General features: G+C 39.0%; 1 protein-coding gene across 6 annotated transcripts in view; it reads left to right on the top strand.

The window, feature by feature from the left end:
* The window catches only part of ANKS1B (ankyrin repeat and sterile alpha motif domain containing 1B), a 1,246,961-nt gene that overhangs the window by 729,310 nt on the left and 504,130 nt on the right, over positions 1 to 13,521 (top strand). For all 6 annotated transcript variants that reach the window (XM_032170973.2, XM_032170979.2, XM_032170972.2 and 3 more), the window contains exons 13-14: positions 3,805 to 4,394; positions 6,254 to 6,326. In XM_032170973.2, the coding sequence (XP_032026864.1) occupies positions 3,805 to 4,394; positions 6,254 to 6,326 (663 nt within the window). The remainder of the gene's footprint in view (positions 1 to 3,804; positions 4,395 to 6,253; positions 6,327 to 13,521) is intronic.

Below are 13,521 nucleotides of genomic sequence, written 5' to 3'. Positions count from 1 at the left end.
ATTAATATTGCTCATGATCCTGACGGGTGTCTTCTTCTGGCCTGGGAAAACCTCAGCTCCTCTTGGCTGTGCTTGCTGATGCCTCGGTGGTATTGTCAGAATGGCCTGAGTTTGGTAGGTCTTAGATGCCCTCACTCAGATAGGTGGAAGTTGGCTGGCTTTTGGTTGGGGTGACAGGACTGGCTGATGTATTAACCGTGCCTTTTTATTTTCTATTTTATTTGTGTATTTTTATTTTTATGCTTTGGTCTCTTGGGCTCTTGCTGTGGAGGGACTGCCCCTTCTAGGGCTAGCTAATTCCTAGAGATAGTAAACAGCTCACCGGAGAGCATGCTTCTCTTATGCAAACTAACAATTGTAGAGCCCATACTCTCAATTACCTCCTTTATCTGGCTGTCACTCTCTAGGACACTATTCATTCACCTACTCTAATGACCGGACAACTAGGTACAGTTCTTATCCCCCAGAGTCTGCTGAAACTATTCAAACTAGCCATTCCTAAACCTGCTTATACCTGCTTTGTGTGTTTCTTTTCATGGAAACCATAATAAAGGCTCTTGCCCATAATCTCCCCTCACTTTGTCAGCATCTTCCTGATGGACCCTGGTATTTCCCTGTGTGGCCCCTATAATGTGGCATGTCTCTCCGATCAATGAGTATAGCGTCTATCTTTCAATGGCAATTGTCTCCTGATCTGTTGGTTTCAACATACCTGAAAAATATAATAAAACCTACATTTTGAAACAGCTGGGTAATGTGTCACCTCATCATCCAGCAGGCCAGCCTGGCTTGTTCACACGGTGTCAGGGTTCCAAGAGCAACAAGGGAACAAGTCTAATGCACACATGCTTTTCAGAGGTCTCTGCTTATATCACATTTGCTGCAGTCTGATTGAGCAGTACAAGGCGCATGGCCACACTGTGAGGGAGTCAGCGTGGGAGGACTGGATACGGGGAAGGCTGTGTCTGCAGGGAGCTGCGAGCAGACTGGGGCCATAACTGCAATCAATCCACCACACAGGCTTTCCAGGAGGCTTCATAGCAACTTCTCATTTTCTTTGACTTGAATAATCTTTAGGATTTGGCCACTGGAAAAAGCAAGTAATATTTGTCTTTTCACCACTCTTGGCAGAAATGTTACCATCACAGTGCTAAGAACTGCTATTCAAAAAACTAAGCTTTATAAGCTAACAGTGAAATTATCTTTTACTTTGAGAAGTGACGGCTTGTGTCTAGAGGACTTGGACAGTGTAAAGCATTGTGGGGTGGTAATTATAGTCATTGTAGTCAAACTACAGAGGGGATGGTAACCTAATAATAATATTTGCAGAAAACTTTAAATAATATTACGCCCCTAAAATTCTCATTTTTCTAGATAATGAACATTGTCAGAAACTCTTTTGGCTGAGATTTACAGAATCTTTTTCCCACAATAGGCAAGCTCTTTTCGATTTTCCTTTCAAATTCAGACCCTTTATCCTTCCTCGGCAACTTTCAAAATGAAATTCTTAAACTTCCTTATTTCAGAATTCCTCCTTCCTACCACCTTCATCACCATTATTGTCACCCATACCAACCTGCTTATGTTGTAAAGCACTATGTGAGATCCAAGTAGCCTAGGAAAAAAATGCATTGGAACAAGATGCCAGGTCTTATTTTCTTCTTAGTATTAGCTTATCTCCAAGAAGAAAACAAAACAAAATGAAGAAAAAGCTCTGATGCTTTTAGTCCACTTTTCCCAAATTCCAGATATAGTCAGGAATAGGAGAAGCATGTCTCTCTTTACAAAGAGCCTACTTGCTTGTCCTATGGATAAACCAACCCTAGATTTTTTAAAAGCTTATCTTTAATAGCAATATATTTGCAAGGCCAGTGGATGTCAGAATCCGATAGACCTTAATTTGAATCTCAGCTTAATCGCTTACTAGGTGGAGAAATGTCAGCGTCTTAAGTTGTCTAAATGTTAATTTTGACTTCTCAAAAATGCACATACTCAGTGATAAACTCTAGTCTTTACAGACAATTCAAAGCTGTCTTATCCCACTGTCCACTCACTATTCTACCCCTAGAATGGTCTCTGTTGTGAAAGGAAAACAAGATAGTGAGTTATCAAGACAGTGTGGCTATTTTAGAAAGGGATGAGGTTTTATTGTTTTGTTTTGTTTTTGTGAGAAGACAGGATAATAGTAGTAGATGGATGCAGATTGTTGCTTTTGTAGATTCATGTCTCTTGGATCTCTCTTCCTGTCACTCTTCTTTCTTCAATCTCAGGATGCTGGTATGATAGCTGGGCAGGCAAACATCTTCTCTTTGGAAAAATCAAGCAGGAACCAGGGTGAAGTCTAGAGATACATAGCTAGGAATATACCTGCTTTTACCAGCTCCCAGGCAGAGAGCAGTATAGAGACCTGGGGCCAATCTTCACTATAAAGAGCAGATGTGTCTGTAGCATCTTCTGAGCCAATGTCTAATGAGATTTATTATGGTTGCCAATTTCTTAAAAATATGAGAATTCGATATTTTGGCCATCTCTTTCCATCACAAAATCATAATTGTTATTAATAATCACTTCATAGGATTGTTATGGGTGTCACATGAGATGATATAAATATAATTCCTCATTCAGTGCCTAGTAAATAGCACTTACCCATTAAATGTTACTTGTTAATTTATAAAAATGTTAGTGTTTGGGGTTTGTGGTAATAATTAACTTACTGAAAGTATGAATCAGCAAATCAACTTTGGATTTGTTGTCATTATGTACCACATTTACTATACTTTAGTTCTTTGCAACAGTGAGTTATGGGCTTATCAGGTAATTTAAATTTTCATCTTGGCAATATTTAGCTATTGATATGAATTAAAATGAACACTGAAAAAAAGGACACTTACTTTCTTTGCCAAATTCTTTGGCCAGGTTTTTACATCGTATGTCTTTAAAAGACAAATTAAGTCGCAAAAAGCATGGTGTATTTTAAATCTCAGAGAAAGTGTGTGTTTTATCTTAGAAAAAAATCCAAAGGAATAAAAATTATCATTCACCATTGGTTTCTTTTCTGCATTGCATCTTCAAAGGTCTGAAAAAATTAGAAAATAGCTAATGCTGTTTCAGAGAAGAAAGAAAAAGCTACCTTTGCGTTCATAGCTCAACATTAGTTTCTTGCATTGGAGTCTCTCTTTTTCTGATATTGCGTTGTTTGCCTATGTTAAGTCTGAACAAATTTTTTTTGTCTAAATTATATAATCTGCATAGAATTATTTTTAATTTCTATTTAAGGTAATATGATCAGGATTATTAAACTTAAATTACTTTTAATAATACCTTTTTTCAAAATTTGGTTTTTGAATTTGTTTGCTGGGAGGAGGGCAGAGGGTTGTCATTATATATGACCTTGACTTACCTGCCTAGTGTCCTACTGCACGATGATTCATTTACTGTGAGAGTTTAGATGTGTGTGTTCTACTTTAAGAAAACCCAATTTTGTTCATTGGCTATAAAAGATACACCCTGGGTTCAAGGGAGAAGTGAAAGAAGTCACTCAATTAATACACAATTCATACTTTTGAAATGAACTCTAAGGTATATCAGAAAGAATGATTCACACATGCATACACACGCACACACACTCATACATTCATTCTATACATGGCACTGTGGGGTCAGAGGTATTTCATAAAGTGAAGGTATTGCTGTGTAGCAGTAAATGAAATGTTTGGATAGCCCACATGTTCATAAGGGCACTGCTACTATATCGTGGCTTTCAGAACCTTTATAAACCCTGATATCCCTTCCTTCCTTTTGCAGATGACCTCTCCCGACAGGATGACAATGATCCCCCAAAAGAATATGATCCTGGGCAATTTGCAGGCCTGCTCCATGGATCCTCTCCAGCCTGTGAGTCCCCTGAAAATCCATTTCACCTCTATGGGAAAACAGAACAATGTGAAAAAGGACAAGATGAAGTCAGTTTGGCAAACAGTCCTTTGCCTTTCAAGCAGTCTCCAATAGAAAATAACTCAGAACCTTTGGTAAAGAAAATTAAACCCAAAGTGGTCAGTAGAACAATTTTTCACAAAAAAAGCAACCAACTCGAAAACCATACCATTGTTGGCACAAGATCAACCAGGAGTGGATCTCGGAATGGGGACCAGTGGGTTATGAACACAGGGGGATTTGTGGAGAGAGCCTGTACTCTGGGGAGAATAAGGTCATTGCCTAAAGCCTTGATCGACATGCATTTGTCAAAAAGTGTCTCTAAATCTGATTCTGATCTCATTGCCTATCCTTCCAATGAGAAAACATCAAGAGTTAACTGGAGTGAATCTTCCACTGCTGAACACAGTTCTAAAGGGAATTCTGAAAGAACACCATCCTTCACATCGGAATGGGAAGAAGTAAGCTTTATTCTTCTTGCTGTTCATCCTATAAGGCTTTGGAGTCAAGGGAGGTTTGGGGGAAGGATTTTCAGCTTTTTAGCTCTTTCAAAAGCAAGAAAAAAAAAAGCATACAGCTCCAACTGGAATGAAATGGTTCTGTGGGTAATGCATGGTAATTTCACAGCAAGTATAAAAACAAACACAGTTCCACACATGTGGGTTAATCTATTGTTTCCATAGAAATTGATATCAAGCAGAAGTAATAACTAGCTATGAGGTACAAGAGAATATTCACATCTCGTCCTACCAAGCACTGCAGCTGGCAAATCGAGAAAAAGCTTGGTATTTTGCTCTGTGTTGTTTTGCTACTTGCCAAACTCTTTGTTAGCTTGTCTCCCTTCTTTAAATTATCTTATATTTTCAGAAAAGCTCCTTAGAATCTTCATAGTAAATAAAGTGTCCTAGCTCTTCTCCAGCCACCATACAATAAACACACATCATTTGATATTTCCCTTTTGCAGCTATCAGGGAAATAAAGAAAAAAAAATGTTTGAGGTTCAAATATCACCAATTTAAGTTCTGCTTAAAGACAAAGTCTTTAATTTCATACAGTCTCTCTTGGTATTTCATTCTAACACATCACATATTGTCTCTGAAAAGACTGTACCAGTTGGATTAGGCTTAGAAGCACAATAGATCATTATAGTATTTGGAGAACTAGAAATGGATATGGTCTGATAGTGATATTCTGAATTGAGCTGTTTGGGAAAATCACTTAATATCTCTGCATCTGTTTCAGGGTGAACAAACTGGGACATTTAAGTAATGCCCATTGTCCTTTCTGAAACCTGCTATCTTATTCAGGTTGCTAACATCAAGAGAGTCATTAAGCCATAAATTGCTATAGCTTAGACAGTCATATCTTCCTTTAAATTCCATACTAGTAGATGGTTATTTTTTCAAGTATAGCCATTTCTTATATTTATTAATTTAGTGAATAACATCTGAAATCCTTTTGTAGAGGCAAGGTTAATTAACATTTAACTTAGATCTTATAATTAAGTTGTTTTCATGCCTAGATGCTGGTGATTGGATGCCAGTAATCAGCTTGTGGCTGGTCAAACCATTTGGTTAGAACTTGCTCCAGGCGGGGCATGGTGGCTCATGCCTGTAATCCCAGCACTTTGGGATGCCGAAGCAGGTAGATCATTTGAGGCCAAGAGTTCAGAAACATCCTGGCCAACATGGCAAAATCCCATCTCTACTAAAAACACAAAAATTATCCAGGTGTGGTGGCACACTCCTGTAATCCCAGCTACTTGGGAGGCTGAGGCACAAGACTCACTTGGACCTGGGCGGCGGAGGTTGCAGTGAGCTGAGATGGTGCCACTGCACTGTAACCTAGGCAACACAGCGAGATTCTGTCAAAACAAAAAACTTTGCTCCTGTGGCCATGCTCTCCACATCCTGAAACCTGCTCCTTAACCAGTTAGATGAGATGTATGTTCTTAGGCAGAAGAAGAAGCATGCCAGAGAGCAAAGACTTTGTCACGAGTTTATCTACAGTCCTTCTGAGTTTGAAGAATACACAGTTCCTAAATGACCAATCTATCCAAGTAAAAAGTTTATTTCAAGAAACACAAAGAAAAGGCGAGCTAATTTTGAAAGTTTAAGGAAGGGGAACATACTTTACATTTTAATAAAACAATCCGAAAGATGTTTGCTTCCCTTTAAAGATTTCGCTATGCGTCTCTTAACTGTGGAACACTGTGGTAATAACATCAAAAATATTTGCTCCCTTCATTTGAAAGTTATTTTAAAATGCAATGTTAAAAGTGAATGTAACAGTCCATTTAACTGTTTTTTGTTTCTTACAGATAGACAAAATAATGAGTTCCATAGATGTTGGAATCAACAATGAACTTAAAGAGATGAATGGTGAGACCACAAGTAAGGAAACCTTCCTCTACATTATAATGAATAAATGTTCTTAAGGAGTAGTGAGAAAATGATAGGAATCTTTAGATAATTGCATTTTTTTCATTATAACAATAACCACAAATTATTTCCTTCCACTCTCAGATCTAACAACAATGACATATAAGCAACATCAGTTATAAGAATATTGACTTAGCAAATTGAGAGGATTTTTTCCCATGTGCTATTTTACTATGCCAGTGAAGTTTTTCTCTTTTTTTTTAGAATTTTTAATAATACTTTTAATTTAAATATATTTCAAACTCTCCGTTGGTTGTAAGTCTTTTTTTTATTATTATACTTTAAGTGCTAGGGTACATGTGCACAACATGCAGGTTTGTTACATAAGGATACATGTGCCATGTTGGTTTGCTGCACCCATCAACTCGTCATTTACATTAGGTATTTCTCCTAATGCTATCCCTCCCCCAGCTCCCCACCCCACAAGAGGCCCCTGCATGTGATGTTCCCCGCCCTGTGTCCATGTGTTCTCATTGTTCACTTATGAGTGAGAATATGTGGTGTTTGGTTTTCTGTCCTTGTGACAGTTTGCTGAGAATGATGGTTTCCTGCTTCGTTCATGTCCCTGCAAAGGACATGAACTCATCCTTTTTAATGGCTGCATAGTATTCCATGGTGTATATGTGCCACATTTTCTTAATCCAGTCTATCACTGATGGACATTTGGGTTGGTTCCAAGTCTTTGCTATTGTGAATAGTGCCGCAATAAACATACGTGTGCGTGTGTCTTCATAGTAACACGATTTATGATCCTTTAGGTATATACCCAGTAATGGGATCGCTGGGTCAAATGGTATTTCTAGTTCTAGATCCTTGAGGAATCGCCACACTGTCTTCCACAATGGTTGGTATCTCATTTTGGTTTTGATTTGCATTTCTCTGATGACCAGTGACAATGAGCATTTTTTCATGTGTCTGTTGGCTGTATAGATTTCTTCTTTTGAGAAGTGTCTGTTTGTAACCTTTGCCCACTTTTTGATGGGGTTATTTTTTTCTTGTAAATTTGTTTAAGTTCTTTGTAGATTTTGGATATTAGCCCTTTGTCAGATAGGTAGATTGCAAAAATTTTCCCCCATTCTGTTGGTTGCCTTTTCTTTTGCTGTGTGGAATCTCTTTAGTTTAATTAGATCCCATTTGTCTATTCTGGCTTTTGTTGCCATTGCTTTTGGTGTTTTAGTCATGAAGTCTTTGCCCATGCCTATGTCCTGAATGGTATTGCCTAGGTTTTCTTCTAGGGTTTTTATGGTGTTAGGTCTTACATTAGAGTCATTAAGCCATCTTGAGTTAATTTTTGTATATGGTGTGAGGAAGGGATCCAGTTTCAGCTTTCTACATATGGCTATTCGGTTTTCTCAGCACCATTTATTAAATAGGGAATCCTTTCCCCATTTCTTGTTTTTGTCAGGTTTGTCAAAGATCAGATGGTTGTAGATGTGTGTTGTTATATCTGAGGCCTCTGTTCTGTTCCATTGGTCTATATATCTGTTTTGGTACCAGAATCATGCTGTTTTGGTTACTGTAGCCTTATAGTATAATTTGAAGTCAGATAGTATGATGCCTCCAGGTTTGTTCTTTTTGCTTAGGATTGTCTTGGCTCTGCAGGCTCTTTTTTGGTTCCACATGAATTGTAAAGTAGTTTTTTCCAATTCTGTGAAGAAAGTCTGTGGCAACTTGATGGTGATAGCATTGAATCTATAAATTACCTTGGGCAGTGTGGCCATTTTCACGATATTGATTCTTCTTATCCATGAGCATGGAATGTTCTTCCATTTGTTTGTGTTCTCTTTTATTTCATTGAGCAATGGTTTGTAGTTCTGGTTAAAGAGGTCCTTCACATCCTTTGTAAATTGGATTCCTAGGTATTTTATTCTCTTTGTAGTAATTGTGAATGGGAGTTTACTCACGATTTGACTTTCTGTTTGTCTATTATTGGTGTATAGGAATGCTTGTGATTTTCGCACATTGATTTTGTATCCTGAGATTTTGCTGAAGTTGCTTATCAGCTTAAGGAGATTTCGGGCTAAAATGATGGGGTTTTCTAAATATACAATCATATCATCTGCAAACAGAGACAATTTGACTTCCTCTTTTCCTAATTGATTTATTTCATTCTCTTGCCTGATTGCCCTGGCCAGAACTTCCAACACTATTTTGAATAGGAGTGGTAAGAGAGGGCATCCCTGTCTTGTGCTGGTTTTCAAAGGGAATGCTTCCAGTTTTTGCCCATTCAGTATGATATTGGCCATGGGTTTGTCATAAATAGCTCTTATTATTTTGAGATACATTCCATCAATACCTAGTTTATTGAGAGTTTTTAGCATGAAGGGCTGTTGAATTTTGTTGAAGGCCTTTTCTGCATCTACTCAGATAATCATGACCTTGTTGGTTCTGTTTATGTGATGGATTATGTTTATTGATTTGCGTATGCTGAACCAACCTGGCATCCCAGGATGAAGCCAACCTGATCATGGTGGATAAGCTTCTTGATTTGCTGCTGGATTCAGTTTGCTAGTATTTTATTGAGGATTTTCACATCGATGTTCATCAGGGATATTGGCATAAAATTCTCTTTTGTTGTGTCTCTGCCAGGCTTTGGTTATCAGGATGATGCTGGCCTCAGAAAATGAGTCAGGGAGGATTCCCTCTTTTTCTATTGATTGGAAAAGTTTCAGAAGGAATGGTACCAGTTCCTCTTTGTACTTCTGGTAGAAATTGGCTGTGAATTTGTCTGGTCCTGGACTTTTCTTGTTGCTAGGCTATTTATTATTGCCTCAATTTCAGAACCTGTTATTGGTCTATTCAGAGATTCAGCTTCTTCCCGGTTTAGTCTTGGGAGGGTGTATGTGTCCAGGAATTTATCCATTTCTTCTAGATTTTCTACTTTATTTGCATAGAGGTGTTTATAGTATTCTCTGATGGTAGTTTGTATGTATTTCTGTGGGATTGGTGGCGATATCCCCTTTATCATTTTTTATTGCATCTGTTTGATTCTTCTCTCTTTTCTTCTTTATTAGTCTTGCTAGCGGTCTATCAATTTTGTTGATCTTTTCAAAAAACCAGCTCCTGGATTCATTGATTTTTTGAAGGTTTTTTGTGTCTCTTTCTCCTTCAATTCTGCTCTGATCTTAATTATTTCTTGTCTTCTGCTAGCTTTTGAATGTGTTTGCTCTTGCTTCTCTAGTTCTTTTAATTGTGATGTTAGCATGTCAATTTTAGATCTTTCCTGCTTTCTCTTGTGGGCATTTAGTGCTATAAGTTTCCCTCTACACACTGCTTTAAATGTGTCCTAGAGATTCTGCTACATTGTGTCTTTGTTCTCATTGGTTTCAAAGAACATCTTTATTTCTGCCTTAATTTCGTTATTTACCCAGTAGTCATTCAGGAGCAAGTTGTTCAGTTTCCAGGTAGTTATGCAGTTTTGAGTGAGTTTCTTAATCCTGAGTTCAAATTTGTCTGCACTGTGGTCTTAGAGACAGTTTGTTATAATTTCTGTTCTTTTACATTTGCTGAGAAGTGTTTTACTTTCAGCTATGCAGTCAATTTTAGAATAAGTGGAATGTGGTGCTGAGAAGATTTGGGGTATGGAGTTCTGTAGATATCTATTATCTCCTCTTGGTCCAGAGCTGAGTTCAAGTCCTGGATATCCTTGTTAACTTTCTCTCTTATTGATCTGTCTAATATTGGCAGTGGGGTGTTAAAGTTTCCCATTATTATTGTGTGGGAGTCTAAGTCTCTTTGTAGGTCTCTAAGGACTTGCTTTATGAATCTGGGTACTCCTGTATTGGGTGCATATATATTTAGGATAGTTAGTTCTTCTTGTTGAATTGATCCCTTTACCATTATGTAGTGGCGTTCTTTGTCTCTTTTGATCTTTATTGGTTTAAAGTCTGTTTTATCAGAGACTAGGATTGCAATCCCTGATTTTTTTTTGTTTTCCATTTGCTTGGTAGATCTTCCTCCATCCCTTTATTTTGAGCCTATGTGTGTCTTTGCACGTGAGATGGGTCTCCTGAATACAGCACACTGATGGGTCTTGACTCTTTATCCAATTTGCCAGTCTGTGTCTTTTAGTAGGGGCATTTAGCCCATTTACATTTAAGGTTAATACTGTTATCTTTGAATTTGACCCTATCATTATGATCTTAGCTGGTTATTTTGCCTGTTAATTGCACAGTTTCTTCATAGTGTTGATGGTCTTTACAATTTGGCATGTTTTTGCAGTGGCTGATACTGGTTGTTCCTTTCCATGTTTAGTGCTTCCTTCAGGAGCTCTTGTAAGGTAGGCCTCGTGGTGACAAAATCTCTCAGCATTTGCTTGTCTGTAAAGGATTTTATTTCTCCTTCATTTATGAAGCATAATTTGTCTGGATATGAGATTCTGGGTTGAAAATTCTTTTCTTTAAGAATGTTGAATATTGGCCCCCACTCTCTTCTCGCTTGTAATGTTTCTGCCAAGAGATCCACTGTTAGTCTAGTGGGCTTCCCTTTGTGGATAACCCAACCTTTCTCTCAGGCTGCTCTTAACATTTTTTCCTTCATTTCAACCTTGTTGAATCTGATGATTATGTGTCTTGGGGTTGCTCTTCTCGAGGAGTATCTTTGTGGTATTCTCTGTATTTCCTGAATTTGAATGTTGGCCTGCCTTGCTAGATTAGGGAAGTTCTCCTAGATAATATCCTGAAGAGTGTTTTCTAACTTGGTTCCATTCTCCTCGTCACTTTCTGATACACCAATCAAGTGTATATTTGGTCTTTTCACATAGTCCCATATTTCTTGGAGGCTTTGTTCATTTCTTTTCACTCTTTTTTCTCTAATCTTGTCTTCTTGCTTTATTTCATTAATTTGATCTTCGATCACTGGTATCCTTTCTTCCACTTGATCAAATTGGCTATTGATGCTTGTGCATGCATCATGAAGTTCTCGTGCTTTGGTTTTCAGCTCCATCAGGTCATTTAAAGTCTTCTGTACACTGTTTATTCTAGTTAGCCATTTGTCTAACCTTTTTTCAAGGTTTTTAGCTTCCCTGAGATGGGTTAGAACATGCTCCTTTAGCTCAGAGGAGTTTGTTATTACCGATCTTCTGAAGCCTACTTCTGTCAACTCATCAAACTCATTCTCTCTCCAATTTTGTTCCCTTGCTGGCGAGGAGCTGCAATCCTTTGGAGGAGAAGAGGCATTCTGGTTTTTGGAATTTTCAGCTTTCCTGCTCTGGTTTCTCCACATTTTTGTGGTTTTATCTACCTTTGGTCTTTGATGTGGTGACCTATACAGATGGGGTTTTAGTGTGGATGTCCTTTTTGTTGGTGTAAATGCTATTCCTTTCTGTTTATTAGTTTTCCTTCTAACAGTCAAGCCCCGCAGCTGCAGGTCTGTTGGAGTTTGCTGGAGGCCCACTCTAGACCCTGTTGGCCTGGATATCACTAGTGGAGGCTGCAGAACAGCAAATATTGCTGCCTGATCCTTCCTCTGGAAGCTTTGTCCCAGAGGAGCACCCACCTCTTTGAGGTGTCCTTTGGCCCCTACTGGGAGGTGTCTCCCGGTCAGGCTACACAGGGGTCAGGGACCTGCTTGAGGAGGCAGTCTGTCTGTTCTTGGAGCTCAAATGCTGTGCTGAGAGAACCGCTGCTCTCTTCAGAGCTGTCAGACAGGGACATTTGAGTCTGCAGAAACTGTCTGCTGCCTTTTGTTCTGCTATGCCCTTCCCCCAGAGGTGGAATCTAGTGAGGCAGTAGGCCTTGCAGAGCTGCGGCGGGCTCCACCCAGTTGGAGCTTCCCGGCTGCTTTGTTCACACTGTGAGCTACTCAAGCCTCAACAATGACGGATTCCCCTCCCCCCGTCAAGCTGCAGCATTGCATGTTGATCTCAGACTGCTGCGCTAGCAGTGAGCAAGGCTCCATGGGTGTGGGACCCACCGAGCCAGGCAAGGGAAGGTATCTCCTGGTCTGCCGGTTGCTAAGACTGTGGGAAAAGTGCACTATTTGATCAGGAGTGTACCATTTCTCCAGGTACAGTCTGTCACAGCTTCCCTTGGCTAGGAAAGGGAAATCCCCCCACCCCTTGCACTTCCTGGGTGAGGCAACACCCTGCCCTGCTTCAGCTCACCCTCTGTGGGCTGCACCCACTGTCCAACCAATCTCAATGAGATGAACCAGGTACCTCAGTTGGAAATGCAGAAATCACCCATCTTCTGCATTGATCTCACTGCGAGCTGCAGACCAGAGCTCTTCCTATTCAGCCATCTTGGACACCAGTGAAGTTTTTCTATGTGCTAGGCATGTGCCTGTAGTCCCAGGTACTTGGGAGGCTGAGGCCAGAGGATTGCTAGAGCATAGGTGTTTGAGACCAGCCTTGGCAAGATAGTGAGACCCTGTCTTCAAATATGTATATATATAGACACACATGCACACACACGAAGTTTCCACTTTATGTAGAGCTCGGTATGAAACACTTCAAAGCATTAAAGAATCTGATTACTTAATACACTAATATTTCTGATTCAGTGAAACATTCACCTGACCAAAATGATTCACAACTTCTGCTAAGTTGTGGGCTCCAATTTGGCAAGAACTGTGTGTTAATCATCTTTATGTATCCCATAATACTTAGCAGACTATTTCACAAATAGTTGGTTTTGCAATCACTATTTTATATATTACTCTTGCTAAGTATTATTTTCTTCCCTACAACTAAAGTTCAAAGCAGAAGTGGAAGGCCATAGCAGATCCAAATCTATTCATTTTTCTTGTTTGAGTTTTGTAGCCAATAACAGAGGTATTTGCATTACTTCAGTATTGACACCAAATGTGTGTGGAGCCCCCAGACACACACACACATACACACATACACACACACACACACACACACACACACACACACACACACACACACACATATATATACATATATATGTATATAGCTGGGCCTATACAGCTGGGTATAATGACTATTTTAGTGTAAGGCAGGCACAGTTGAAAAGTATGTGAATTTTGTGACAAACACACAGGAACACACCCCAAACAAAAAAGCCTGGTGATTCATTTTGATATTCTCAGTTGACATATTTGAAAAGTTATGAAAGGGCCCCAAATCTTACCATCTTTGCAATTTTCTTCTTTTTTTTTTTATTTTATGTTCAGAGATACAAGT

The sequence above is a fragment of the Hylobates moloch genome, unplaced genomic scaffold (genome assembly GCF_009828535.3).
Source record: "Hylobates moloch isolate HMO894 unplaced genomic scaffold, HMol_V3 SCAFFOLD_12, whole genome shotgun sequence".
NCBI classification, from domain to species: domain Eukaryota; kingdom Metazoa; phylum Chordata; class Mammalia; order Primates; family Hylobatidae; genus Hylobates; species Hylobates moloch.
This window is presented reverse-complemented; position numbering and strand designations above follow the sequence as displayed.